The 14491-nt window shown below is 33.6% G+C and overlaps 2 protein-coding genes across 3 annotated transcripts; one reads left to right on the top strand and one right to left on the bottom strand.

The window, feature by feature from the left end:
* Positions 1-29: 29 nt before the first annotated feature.
* LOC140827137 (nucleoid-associated protein At4g30620, chloroplastic-like) lies at positions 30-4847 on the bottom strand. 2 transcript variants are annotated; one of them, XM_073189755.1, is made up of 7 exons: positions 4580-4847; positions 3140-3237; positions 1245-1345; positions 1092-1131; positions 949-1020; positions 726-782; positions 30-253 (listed from the first exon to the last, which is right to left on the bottom strand). In XM_073189755.1, exons 1-7 carry the CDS (start codon positions 4647-4649, stop codon positions 179-181), a joined length of 513 nt encoding a protein of 170 aa, XP_073045856.1. In that variant the 5' UTR covers positions 4650-4847; the 3' UTR covers positions 30-178. The 2 variants fall into 2 exon arrangements, with proteins under 2 accessions (XP_073045856.1, XP_073045851.1); XM_073189750.1 differs by having other exon boundaries at positions 3140-3291; positions 4580-4842.
* Positions 4848-12096: 7249 nt separating this feature from the next.
* On the top strand, positions 12097-14032 carry LOC140803694 (bZIP transcription factor 29-like). Its single transcript, XM_073159589.1, has 4 exons — positions 12097-13136; positions 13239-13371; positions 13484-13568; positions 13729-14032. The coding sequence occupies exons 1-4, from the start codon at positions 12097-12099 to the stop codon at positions 13935-13937; spliced, it is 1467 nt and encodes a 488-aa protein (XP_073015690.1). The 3' UTR covers positions 13938-14032.
* Positions 14033-14491: the final 459 nt, after the last annotated feature.

Raw genomic sequence — 14491 nt, 5'->3', positions numbered from 1 at the left:
TATTGAAGTCCGGATATAGTACAAGAAAAAGAGATAAAAGAGAAAATTTTTTAAAATAAAAAATAATGAAAAATCAAGGACTACAATACATTCTCAAGTCAGCATAATGGAAATAACTACAAATCTGGTATACAAAATCGATAAAATTATCCTTCTGCTGATCAAAACCAAGCATTAATCACTTCAATCCTTCTGTCAAACCTGGTGGCATTCCTAAACTTTGTGCAAGATTGCTCATTCTTTCTTTCATAGCCTGCATAGTTCAACAGATCAAAGTCGCGAATGAAATTTATTACAACCACATTTTTTCAAAAAATTCAAACTTAATGAAAGTAGGATCAAGAAAAATAACTAAGCGCCATAATACTACCTCTAGTGTTTAAGCTGATACAAGAAAAATAACTTTACACTATAAGACGCCCTGTAATGTATAAGTTGACCCTAGAAAACGTACATTCAAAATTAACACTTGAGACAAACATGTATGTATTGGTCGGGTACTGAACAACAACACAACCAAAAATAACCACTTGAGAACCAAATAAATAAAATACACCGTGGATTTCACTTGTACAATTTCATTTTATGACCTTACTCTGATACTATGATAAAAACCACCTTCTCGAAAGCTCAAGAATATAGAAGTAAACATAACAATATTTTAATATTTTAAACAAACTACAATACTGTATTTGAATTCAAGATTTTGTAGTGATAGTTTTCACCTGAACGCTCTTTTGGTGGGCGTCTTTGTAGGCCTCTGTGACCAAAAGAGAGAGTTTCTGGAAAAAAAATTAAAATGGCTCTATTAAATTGAAGTTTCAGGTATCTGAACATAATGAGCTAATACGTGTCATGCTCTGGTCCTGACTTTGTCGCCATTTACAATATAAGCGACGAGCATTGGACTTGCCTATTTAGCCAGTAAGCATTACTAGACAAACTTACTTCAGCTCCCAATTCCATGGCAGCCTCAGTTATCTCGATGCGTACTGGTTGTTGGTTCCCAGAAAGCGTTGCCTGAAAAAGATTTCATCAAACAAACAGAGCAGGCCTACAAATCTTCAATAATTACGGTACATAAAATCTACCTTTATTAGCTCGCCTTCACAGTAACCATCAAATTCAGCTCTGAAAAGTAGGAAAATAATATTCAAATACGTTAACGCATTGAAGCACAAAAATGATAAATCCAAGCAACAAGCAGCAAGAAAAATGTGTAGAAATGAACCATAGTTACATACACCGCAAGTTCCTTTTGCACTTTTACCGCCTCAACTTGGACAACCATCTGCGCCTTTTTTACTGTCTCATATAAATTCTGCATGTTTCCTAAGATTCCAGCCTATTTTTCCAGAGCATACACATTTTATTAGAGCTCTGTCAACAGAACATGGCAAGTTGAATGGTCAACAGGAAAAATAAACAGAAGAACTATAAACAAAGCATGCCAAATACAAGCACATGACAACTTCATCGCAAGAAGCTCAATATTCGAACAGATGAAGACGAACAAAAGAAATATGGAAAATTGAAAGAATTACCCATAAATTGGCTAAGAATGTGACTTTTAGATGTCCGTGGATGTTCATTTCTACATCATACCCGACTTATCACCGACTACTGAGTTTAGTGGTTCGACGGGGGAATAAAATAAGGTTTTGGGAGGATAAATGGTTGGGGGATTCTTCTTACCGAGATCTCTTCCCTTCTTTATTTCAGTTATCTTTGCTTCGTAATGTGCCTATATCTTTTTTTGCCTCTTTAGAGTCTTCGTCACATATTTTATCTTGGGACTTCCATTTCTGTAGATCACTCCGTGACGACGAGATCAATCAGTTATCTTCACTTTTAGTCATGCTTGAGGGAGTAAGATTGGTGGAAGGGGTTGAAGATTTTCAACAGTGGGAAGGGGATCCGTCCGGGAAATTCACAGTCAAATCTTTTTTCAATTCAATATTTCACGGCCAGTAATGGTCCACAAGATTTCAAATTTTACAATACCATTTGGAAATGTCCTATTCCGTCAAAGATTCAAATTTTCTCGTGGACAGCAATCCTTGCAAAATTACCGACATCCGAGATGATGCAAAAGAGATTGCCTAATAATTCTCTGTGTCCCAACTGGTGTGTGTTGTGTCGTAAGCATGTGGAAACACAAGATCATTTGTCCGTTCACTGCAAGTTCACTCATGCGTTGTGGTCTAGGGCTTTGGAAGAAATGCAACTGGTTTGGGTTGTGACGCAGACAACCCAAGATTTGTTTACTACGGATTTGGGATATATGCTTGGCAAAAGAGGTCAGATTTTTTGGAGAGTGGTGATACATGGAATTACTTGGACGGTTTGGTTGGAGAGAAATAGAAGAATTTTTGAAGAAGTGGAAGAAACCGCGGATGAATTTTGGGGAAAAATCAAGTACACAACAGCAAACTGGATTCGGGCGGATAAAAACTTTCAGGGATTGTCTACATTTGATATTTTGAGAGATTGGTCATATGTGTATTGTTAGAAAATAGCTAGTTAATGGCAATGGATCACTAGTCCACTTCTCGTACTGAAAAACTCTAATATTAATAACATTTATATGTTTATTATAAAAAAAAAAAGATATTCTTGACAATTCATATGTATTAAATTGAGTTATCCCCTCAAAGGTAAGATTCTTCCTTGATGGTCTCAACTAAATATAATATATTAAGTCATTTTTCAAAGACACGAGGCCCTGCTGGATTTTCATGTTCGGGAAATACCTTTTTATCCCCTGAAACAAAAACAAACACTAAAATTTTCACCTTTATTTTCATTTTCAAAAACACATATCTTTCGTTTTAGATTCCCTAACACAATCGTTGCTTTCAACTAAATATTTAATCAATTTTTTAAAAAAAAAAAAACTACTAATTTACTACATTCTCTTGCGAACTATTCTATTCCAAAATTTGTAAATAATTTTATCAAACAATTTCTAATGTTATTTGATACATGCATTAATAATAACATTTCCTCAAAACAAACATACAATTTTTTTACCCAAAACAATACACCAAAATATTCTCTTAAAACATTAGCCAAAAAATTCTGAAAACAAAACCATGCAATCCCTTAATTATGTAAACACTTCGTTTTCTACTAGTACCTTGGAAGAGCTATTGTCACTGTTATCATCATTATCCTTCTTTCCACCAAATAATGAATGCACTCTGAGAGATTTCTTAACCGTTCCACTTTGGTTTCCTGGTAATGGCAAATTTGGTAGACCAACATGGCTGGCAATGTTATAGGACTTACCTTGAAATGAAACAAAAGATAATGGACAATACCAGTGCGATGTCAGAAAATCATAGCACAACAATCAATATAAAAAAATCACGTGAAAATGGTAAATGTCCAGAGATCGGAGATTATTAAATCAAAGCAACGCCAAACTTGCAGCACCCATCAAGCATACAATATCTGACCAGCCATAGGAGTTATATCTCATTGCAGAAATATATATTTCACACATATATTTCACATCACACCTTTCCCTCTCCTTGTCTATCTTTAAACATGTACACACTGTATGACCCCCTTTTCTGTGCTTCATAAACTACTATTATTCTTCAAATTTAAATCCTATTTGGTTGTAATAGTTGACAGCGGTAAAGACGAAACAAACCCAAAATTTAATCCTTCAACATATTTACAATAAGGTCCGCAAGCTGAAGAACAAGCATTTCAAAGACCATTAGAACCATTACTCAATTTAGAATCCTACTGGTGCTAAATATCATAAAGCTCAAGTGCCACAAAAATTATGATTTCTTTTCAAAAGACAGTTAGGATGGAGATCTTCTTTTCCCAGCTAATTGGGGATAAAATAATAATAAAACAAGCAGACTCCGTGTCTAAAACGCAACATATTCAAAATTGAGGACCAAAACACATTCATTCAAAAGAAGGCAAGAAGCGTTAATGACTCCACTGAGCACGCATAAGACCTACATCCGTTCTATTTTGTTTATCGTTACTAAACATTTTAAACATGTGATTCAGTCAATGTATGATGTATCCCATATAATACTAAACTGGAGTGATTTGAAGCCACAGATACAGTTATTCTTCTGAGATGCAAATCGTCTCATCCAAAAGCAACCCAAAGGAAAACTTTTCCTAATAACATACAATAGCCTCTTCCAAAATACTGATTTTTCATTTTCAACCGACATGCCAAAGTTAAAAAAGAATAAGCACAGGTACCAAACTTTCACAATTTACACACTTTCATTTAATTTCCCGTTTTCCACGACTGATCGCAACACATACGATATAAATTCCAAAACTAGCGGCCCTGTGTAAACACTCTCAAAGCTAAAAAAATTCAATCTTTATTCCTCATTTTGGGTATATTAGACAACCAGAACCCAAGGATTTAGCTAAAGCAAGTTGAAGATTACCCGCATCGCAGAATATATAGTTGGTATAATCTCAAACTGAACGAGCGTCCAGATTTTTTCAAAATAGACACAATCACACGAAATAATCGTTTTACAGAAAACATATGGAGCCAACAATATAGCGAGGGGGAATAGCTTACTTGAAGAGAAGGAAGAAGTAAAAGAAGAGGGAAACTGAGCCGCTGAAGCTGCAAATGGAGCCATTGCCATATCTTTGTCAAGATTTTACGGAGATGCTATTACTTTCAGTAGTGTAGGGCAAGATTGGATTAGAGAGGTCTCCTTGGTTTGTCGCGTTTCTTATAAAATTCGTGCCATTTTAACATACGGATTAGGTTTTAAAAAAGGGAAATGAAGAAATACACACACGTTTAGATGATCAACAATTTGGACTAAGGAGCTAGGAAAAGGGTCGCCCTTTAGAGATAAGGTGCTGAGAATGTATACAAGAGTGAGATGAATCTACTCGATTTTTTGTTTATAACAATTAAATAAAAGTTCAAGAAATAAGTCGACTTTTGAATTTGGCTCGAAAAACTATCAAACATATTCGATTTCGGTTAAGGCAGTAAACAAATTGAATCGAACTGCAAAAAAATCCAATATTCGAGTTAAAGCTTGAATTCCGATAAATATATTCAAACTCGAACTTATACTATTTTCAACTCGGTTTCGAGCTTTTCAGAATTATGGCTCAGTTCGAAGTTTGATTTTGGTTCGAAAATTAATCAAATCCGTTAAACAAATATAATTGAGGAACTAAAATGACATTTCACCAAGTATTCTAAAGTTTTTTTGTCACGTCCCGGGACGGGGGTTGGTTGACACCGGCGTTGCTCTCCAATTTACATTCGAAAACAACAAGCCTCAGAAGTACGAAATTCAGAAACCAGTCTTTTATTCATAAATACTGAATATTTCAATGTCTGATACAAACTCGAATAATTAATGTTTTACAGCGGAAATGTAAAACAAACCAGACATCACAATGTCTTACAGACGCAGCGGAAAACAACATAAATAAAACTGAGAATTAACAATCTTCTTCACCAGCCCCAGAACTGAATCTACTCCTCTTCTTCTAGCCTTTCTTTATCGTTCTTATCTGAGATGTTTTGGTGGGTGAGTGATATGGTTGTCACTCAGTAAGCGGGGCGGGAATAACTCCCAGTTTTCGAAATCATTTTCATACAGAACAGTAATACGAAAATATACAGAAATTCTTATTTTCATAACAGAAATCAGTGTTCAGAAATCAGTAATCGGTATTCAGTAGTCGGAAATCAGAAGTTTATCAAATAAACACTGAGCACATTCGTGAATTTCATGGCTAAACTGATATCAGTCCCTTATATGTTCTCTCCTCTAAGGGGTGAGGCCAGTAATCAGTAATCAGTAATGTTCAGAATATATATTCCTACCATTAGTTCACTAAGTTTCAGTGCTTCGAAATCAGATAACAGGATTTAAGAATATACTTTGCTTTAAAAAAGAACTCATCAAACAGTTTTCAAGATATTTAAACATAAGCCCACTTACCGTAATTTGCTGGAGAGTTTCGGTTGAATTCTGGAAATAGGCTTGCTCTCGCTACTGCTTTCTACTGCCCGAAAATAAGCACTCTCTTATTTCAAATATATCAAGTGATAATTCAAGATTTGTGTAACACCAATTCAGAGGTTGAGGGTGCTATTTATAGGCAAATATTCTGACTGTTAGCTTCCCATTTAATGGTCATAATCTGCCATTAACCACCTTTATTCCGTGATAAATGCTTCAGTTACAAGTCTAAGCTGAATCAGTAACTGTCTGCTGGAATTTGCTCTTATGCTGCTGGATTTTGTCTGCTGGATTCGGTCTGCTGGATTTTGTCTGCTGGAAAATGTCATCTTCTGAAATATGAGTTGCTGCTGGAATCGTTAGCTTCTGCTGAATTTGGCCAGCTGCTGCTACTGCTGGAATTTCAAGTTCTCACATTTTTTCCTCACAAATTCGTAAATAAAGAAGTTTGTCTATCACATTAAATATTTTTCGAGTCGGTTCGATTATTTTATAATCTAATCTCAAATACAAATTAAATATTTTTCTAATGGATTTGATCCATTTAAGTAGCACAAAAGAATGAAAGGTAGCTAGAAAAACATTTGATTATCTAGCAACGTGTTTTTTATCGTTCATGACCTGCTCATCATGGTTATGAATAAGATTATTTTTCTGCGCAAGCTTGGTTGACGAATTCGATCTAAAATAGGATTTATAGATTAATCACCTCGTTGCTCATGAAATTACACGGAATTTACTCATAGAATCATGTTTCGATATGTATTTTTGGATTGAATAATTTAGTTTGATACTACTTTGATATTTTGCATTCACCTCCATTATATTGTATGCATTTGACACTTGCCTCCTTTATCAAGTGTAAAAATTATAAGAGGTGATTGTCAATTGCATAAAATGCAGAGGATATTAATGCAAATTATACATAATTAATTTTTTGACATGTTTCGAAAATATGGTAAGTGAAATATTGCTAATAAAAAAAATAAATTTTTTTTAATTTTGATTGAACATCAAGATTTTGAGTAGATCTCTTGTGAGACGGTCTCACGAATCTTTATCTGTGAGACGGTCTCACGAATCTTTATTTGTGAGACATATCAACAATACTCATATTCACAATAAAAAATAATACTCTTAGCATAAAAGTAATATTTTTCATGAATGACCCAAATAAGAGACCCGTCTCAAAAACTACGACCCGTGAGACCGTCTCACACGAGTTTTTGTCTTAGATTTTTTATTACAAAAATTATTGTACAATAATATTAATTAAATTTAAGAGATGACTAACTATTTTTTGGTGTCATGGTTCGCGCTGTTTTAGGCCGACAAAATCATCAATATTTATAATCATATATAATGTTTACTATCGAAACAAAACTATCTCATATTTAACTTCAATATTTTTTTCTCATTTTTTTTTTCTAAATTTAAATTATTATTCTCAATGCAAATAAATATTATAAAATATCATAAATTTAAAATTCATTAAAATGATCATATTTTTATGATTTCAATTAATTAAAATAAAAATATTGTATAAAATCGTCTAAAATTGTAATATAATCTCTAATTTTTTTTAAACATAAAAACCAATTAACACAAAATTTTATTAACATGCACATGAAAAGTGTACAGATATTCTATTATTTAGCACAGACGCGGATATATACCAAAGGATACATGTATAAATTATTTTTTTTGGTTCGCTTTTGCCGTTACGTGGAAATAATGAATAAAATTATTTTTCCACACGAGCTTGGTTAATGAATTTGATCTAACATATGATTATATTTATGGATTATTTAGCTCATTGATCATGAAATTACATGGAATTTACATATAAAATCATGTTTCAATATGTGTTCTTGGATTGAATAATTTAGTTTGATACTACTTATGTATTTTGCATTCACCTCAATTATATTGTATGCATTTGACACTTACCTCCTTTATCAAGTGTAAAAATTATAAGAGGTGTGTCACGCCCCGAAACTCGGGATTGACACCGGCGTCGTTTAGCAATCACGAAATTGAAAACAACAAGCCTTTGTAGCACAGTTTAAACCGAAACCAGTCTATAACTCATAATTCAAACGGAATAAATATTGTCTTTACAATAATGAAATCACTAAAACGACAAATTTAGCCTTGCCCAGTCTACAAAATTTCGATTTTTGTGTCTAATTCCCAATATTCGGTAGATTTTTTACTTCCTAAAATAATAAAAATTATATTTCTTAATTCCCACAAATTTGCTTACTTAAATCCGAAATTATTAGTATTTTTCCACAAATAAGATTTTGATCATTTTCCTAAAATTCTGGTAGTTATATTTTTCCCAGTCTGTATTTATCGCGTAGACTTCTAATGATTTTCGAAAATCCCTAATAATCCTTCCAATATTTCGAAAATCCCATGGTATATTCTTCAAGATTTCGAGATCCAAGATTGAGTTATCTTCCTGCTTAAATCTTTATCTCGGTATATTAAATCTTAGGTCTATATCTGGTAAAATTCTGCATATCTCAAAATCTGAAAAATAATATACACGTTATTATTTAAATTCTTGAGTAAAATTATTGTACACGGTAGAATTATCCAAAATCTAAAAATTACAATTACTATCACGATAAAATCGAGATCTCGGATTTTACAAGGTGAGTGTCAAAGGCATAAAATGCAGGGGTGTAGGATCGGTTTTGACACACTTGAAGGTGCTTCAAACACAATATTCTCTATAAACTGCAATAGTTTGTGTTCTAAAAATGAATACCTGATGAGTTAAATCGAGTTTGGTTTTTAAACCAAGCGGAAGATATTCGAAAAAATCTTTTGCTAAGAAAAATCAACAGTTTAAAGCTTTTAGCTTGTGTTTAAACTGAATAACTGAGTTAAGGGGAATCAATTCTGGCTTATATCATTTCAATTATGGAAGAACGAACTGATATCAATTGAAATGATCAAATCAACTTTAAAACAATAGTTAAACAGTTAGGGACACAAGATATGTTTATAGATGTTCAGAGACTTCAACTGCTCCTACGTCATCCCTTTTACCACCTCGGGTAGGATCCACTAGAAGACTTTGATTTATACAATACCTTGTAATAACCCACTCAGCTTAGGACTTATGCTACTGCCTAACTGAACTTGTAGTCTAGACTGAAGACATCACCTTCCAACCAACAATTGTTTAATTTCTATATGTTAAATACTACATAAAGAAGTTTAACATCTTTGTGCAAGACTCGCTCAGCTAAACATTGAACTCAACTCTCTGTATATGTGAGTGATTGTGTGTGAATGTGTGAGAATTAATCTAATCAGTACAACATGATGGTGCTCTCACATAGTTGGGCTAGTTGCTTCTGGTAAGCTTATATGAAATAAGCTTGCCCTTAGTTTTCTTCACACACTTGTATTATTGTTGTTGTCGATATTGGTGTGTTGTCGTTGTCTTCAACGATCTTGGTCTGGTATTTATATGCGCCCCGCTGACCGTACATGAAGACTCAATAATAATGTTTGTTGCATGCGTATGTGCTTTCCTAGGACATGTGTTGTCACTCTGACAGCTGTTCTGAAAGCTTTTCGGTTTTCAGCTTTGCTGCAACTTCCATTATTATACATTTGTCTGTGAGGTAGCTTGTACCTTGTATATTCGCGATTAGCTATATTCCATTAATAGTTCTGTCGTGATGTGCGAGCAGATTAGTTACAACTGATGCTCTGAACTGGTCAGTAGAACTGTTTCTCTGAACTGGTATGTTGAAATCAGTTCGGACTGATTTCACTGTAGCAGTTGCTTTGTTCAGCTGAATTCTTCATCGGTTGAACACTTCATCAGCTGGCCGGGTTTCTAAAGGTGATCTTCTGCTGAATTACCTATCAGTTGAACAATCAGTTGAATTGGTTCAGTTTTGGCAATTACTCGGCACTTTCAGTTGGCGTCTCGACAACATCATTTTAGGCTTCAGTAACTAATCAGTTTCAGCTTTCTGCGCTCTAGGTAAATTTGTTAGAAACAAAATAAAAAGTTTTGTTAACATCAAAATCAAGATTGCGAACATGAAATATTTCAACAAAGGGATATTAATGCAAATTATACATAGTTTTTTGTATTTTCTCGACAATATGGTAAGTGAAATATTGGCTGATAAAGAAATAAAGTTCTTAATTTTGATGGAACATCTAGATTTTTTATTACAAAAATTATTGTACAATATTATTAATTAAATTTAAGAGATGACTAACTATTTTTTGCTGTCATGGTTCGCGCTGTTTTGGGCAGATAAAATCATCAATATTTATAATTATATATAATGTTTACTATCGAAACAAAACTATCTCATATTTAACTGCAAGATTTTTTTCTCATTTTTTTCTAAATTTATTATTATTTTCAATACAAATAAATATTATAAAATATCATAAATTTAAAATTCATTAAAATGATCATATTTTAATCATTTCAATTAATTAAAAGAAAACATTATATAAAATCATCTAAAATTGTAATATACTCTCTATTTTTTTTTTACATAAAAATCAATTAACACGAAATTTTAATAACATGCACATGGAAAGTGTACATAGATTCTATTATTTAATGCATACGCGGATATATATCAAAGAATGCCTGTATAAATTAATTTTTTTGTTCGCTTTTGTCTTTACGTGGAAATTATGAATAAGATTATTTTCCACGTGAGCTTGGTTAACGAATTCGATCTAACATATATAGAATTATCTTTATATGTTATTCAGCTCGTTGCTCATGAAATTACATAGAATTTACACATAAAATCATGTTTCAATATGTGTTCTTGGATTGAATAATTTAGTTTGATACTACTTTGGTATTTTGCATTCACCTTTATTATATTGTAGGCATTTGACACTTTCTTTATCAAGTTTAAAAATTATAAGAGGTGAGTGTCAAATGCATAAAATATATACAGGGGATATTAATGCAAATTATAAATAATTAGTTTTTTGAGCTATCTCGACAATATGATAAATGAAATATTGGCTGATAAAGAAATAAATTTCTTAATTTTGATACATCTAGATTTTTTATACAAAAATTATTATACGTACAAAATATTAATTAAGTCAAGAGGTGACTAACCATTTTTTTGGTGTAATGGTTCGGATTGTTTTAGCCAGACAAAATCATCATTTTTTTATAATTATATATAACGTTTAGTATTGAAACAATTAAACCCTCATATTTAACTTCAATATTTTCCAATTTTAATATAAATTTAAATGATTTTTCTCAATGCAAATAAATATTAGAAAATATCATATTTAGAATTCACTAAAATGATCATATTTTAATTTCAACTGACTATTAGAAAATCTTCTAAAAAATCATCTCAAAAAAATTTAATTTTAACATAATCTCTAAAATTTGTTTAGATAAAAATATCTCATCACGAAATATTAATTACTAATATACATGTACATGACAACTATACAAGGCGCTATTATTTTAACACATATGCATGTATCACTTGCCAAAAGCTGATACCGGTATAAATTTTTATTTTTTGTTTTCGCGTCCATCGTTATATGGAATTTACGAATAAGATTATTTTTTTCACACGCAAGCTCGGTTAACAAATTCGATCTAACATATGATTATCTTTATCGATTATTCAGCTTACGATGTTACGTCGAATTTATGAGTACAATTATGTTTCAATGCATGCTCTTGCAATGGAGTTAACTTTGGCTTAATAATAGTTTTCTGAGCAGTCTCGGCTATATGGTAAGTGTAATATTTGTGGATAAAGAAATAAATTTAGTAGTACACCTAACGATGAATTGATAATGAACTGTAATTTTCATTTTAGTAGCAAAATAAATTATGTTGCTACCTAAAATTCGCACAATATTTGTATTTTTGTAATCATTTCTAAACATTATTTAATGTACTTGAGTACCTGCTATATTATGCACGCACAGTTTCTTCGTCATCCATGCAGAATCTTTCTATAAAAGAAGAACTTCTAGGCTAGGATTTTCATGCAAATTTGAGAAAATATAAGCTTGAATCATCCAAGAATAATATCAGAGTCAAGACATGAGCGGTGACGGTGGAGAAAGTTGTAAAAGGGCACCCGGTTTGCCGCCGCGTCTCCGGCCACAACTTCCCCCCATCTCATCACCTTACTCACGGATCCTGGCTAACCACCCAGGAAGCCAGCAGATGGGGTCGCAGCATTTGAGGACTAGTAATCTTGAAATGTCATCGCTTGCTCGGACTCCATCACAGTCTTTGCCTTTTGCTCTTGATTCCTTGTACCACGCGGGGGCGGCGAACGAGCAGCCGGGTGAGAGCTCGTACTCGTTGTTGCAGCCTTCACCTTTCGCCCCAAGTGGTAGTTGTTTTGGAATCGGGGCAGGTTTTCAGGCTCACAGAAGGTCCACTAGTGAAGTCGTTCCTTCTCAACCTTCTGGATTGATTCCATGGAAGAGCCCTGGAGCTTTGGACATGGTTCAGGCGGTTACTAGCGATCCAAACTGTGCAAGAAGAGGTGTTGACAACAACACAGAGATGATGGGAGGAGGAAGATCCGAAATGGTAAACGTTGATGAGGACATGTTCTCTACTTTTATGGATTTGGATTATATAGATGCATCGAACCCTTCTGATGCTGCAGGGAAATCATGTAGAAACGAGGTTCAAGGAGCTTTAGACTGTCAAGATAATGTGATTGGAGTCGACGGATGTGAGACCGAGGAGAATACTAGTGCCGACGAAAGTTGGAGGAGTACTTGTAACAGACCTGCAGGTGTGTCGTCAATGCCTGAGATGGGTGAAGAGCTCAAAAGGGTTGCCGAGGGAGATGTTTCTCAGATGAATCTACACCAACGAAGCGTCTCTGATGATAGTTTTATGCAAAACACAAATCTCGATGATGGTTTTCTTGAAATTCCTTCGTATCCAGGAACACTGCCAGGCCAATTACTCTCATCAATTATGAGTTCATCCGAATTGAATTCGAATGCTGTTGGCACGACGTTAGGTGGTGTTACGTTTACTGGTGCTGATATGAACAAGATTATGGAGAACCATAAACTCTCCGAGATAGCATTAAGAGATCCCAGGCGGGCTAAAAGGTGACGCATCCTTCTAATCCATCATATACCCTTGAATTAACTAGTCACTAGTTTTAAGTTTGTTGTACGCCTAATCATACTTGCACATTTCTTGGTGTATAGAATCTTATCCAACCGTAGATCTGCTGCACGTTCAAAAGAGCGAAAGTTGAGATACGTGGCGGAGTTAGAACACAGGAACATGACTTTACAGAACGAAAATAAGACGATGGCTTCCCAGCTTGCTCAGCTTGAGGTGAAAAGCTACCTTTGATCATAATAAAGTTTCTTTGTAAAATGGTTTTACATGAGATTATTTCCCTTTTTTCATCCTATATATATAATACTTGTTTCGCATTCGAGTTCAGCGCAACTCTTCAGCATTGACCAACCAGAACAACGAACTGAAGCTTAGGTTGCAGGCATTGGAACAGCAGGCTCATCTCCAAGAAGGTCTCACTTTAATTTCATTTCTTGTTTATATATACAGTTTTCCCTCTTTCTAGTTATAATTAAGGACTAGCCATATTATTTTATTTTTCGAGATTAATGATTTTCGTAAAGAGATCTTTATTTTTTGTTGACTTACTATGGGTTGGTGTGCATGGGACAGCACTGAAGGCAGCCTTGACAGATGAATTGCAACGCTTGAAGCTAGAAAATGAGGCATTTTCATCTAAGATTCATCACTTTGAGATACTTCAACAGCTCAAAAAACAAGAAACTGATGAAATGCAACCACCGAGGAAGCAGACGGAGTCGCAGCAAGCGAACCTCGACGAAGAAGCTACTACATCTGCAGAGCATGAATCCAAGCAGTGATGTAGCTAGCTACTATATATGGCGTGCATGGCCGGAAATTCAATCAGAATCAGTTCTTTTGGACTTAAGTCGTGTTGCCGTTTAATGCTTTGTTCTCGTCTTTAAGTTTGATGTCGCAGTTGTTCTCCTTAATGTCGTTTTATTTAATATTTGAGTTTGAATTTAATATATCTTCAAATTTATAATTCTTTAGGTCTTCAAAATTATTATGTTGCTGTCTTTTTTTTCCCTTAATTTTAAATTAATACTGGACGTCGATTTTAAACTAGTACACAATAAGCACTTAAATTATGGTATAACAAATAATATTTTTTTGGGGTTACATTTATGATTGAGTGAGTCTAATATGAGACCGTCTCACGGATCTTAATTTGTGAGACAGATCAATCCTACCTATATTTACAATAAAAAGTAATACTCTAAGCATAAAAAGTAATATTTTTTCATGGATGATCCAAATAATAAACCCGTATCACAAATACGACCCGTGAGACCGTCTCATACAAGTTTTTGCTTTTATGATTATATTACGGGATTAAAAAATTATAGAAAAT

This window comes from Primulina eburnea, chromosome 1 (assembly GCF_022965805.1).
Source record: "Primulina eburnea isolate SZY01 chromosome 1, ASM2296580v1, whole genome shotgun sequence".
NCBI classification, from domain to species: Eukaryota; Viridiplantae; Streptophyta; class Magnoliopsida; order Lamiales; family Gesneriaceae; genus Primulina; species Primulina eburnea.
Note: the sequence above shows the minus strand (reverse complement) of the source record. Positions and strands in the feature narration are given on the sequence as shown.

Excerpts from the sequence above, each read along its gene's own strand:
- LOC140827137 (XM_073189750.1), bottom strand. The coding sequence starts at position 4,649 with ATGGCAATGGCTCCATTTGCAGCTTCAGCGGCTCAGTTTCCCTCTTCT. Across the intron at positions 1,346-3,139 it reads GTGACAATAGCTCTTCCAAG|GCTGGAATCTTAGGAAACAT; the intron begins GTACTAGTAGAA and ends CTGGAAAAATAG. Across the intron at positions 783-948 it reads CCATGGAATTGGGAGCTGAA|AAACTCTCTCTTTTGGTCAC; the intron begins GTAAGTTTGTCT and ends TTTTTTTTCCAG.
- LOC140803694 (XM_073159589.1), top strand. The coding sequence starts at position 12,097 with ATGAGCGGTGACGGTGGAGAAAGTTGTAAAAGGGCACCCGGTTTGCCG. Across the intron at positions 13,137-13,238 it reads GATCCCAGGCGGGCTAAAAG|AATCTTATCCAACCGTAGAT; the intron begins GTGACGCATCCT and ends CTTGGTGTATAG. Across the intron at positions 13,569-13,728 it reads GCAGGCTCATCTCCAAGAAG|CACTGAAGGCAGCCTTGACA; the intron begins GTCTCACTTTAA and ends TGCATGGGACAG.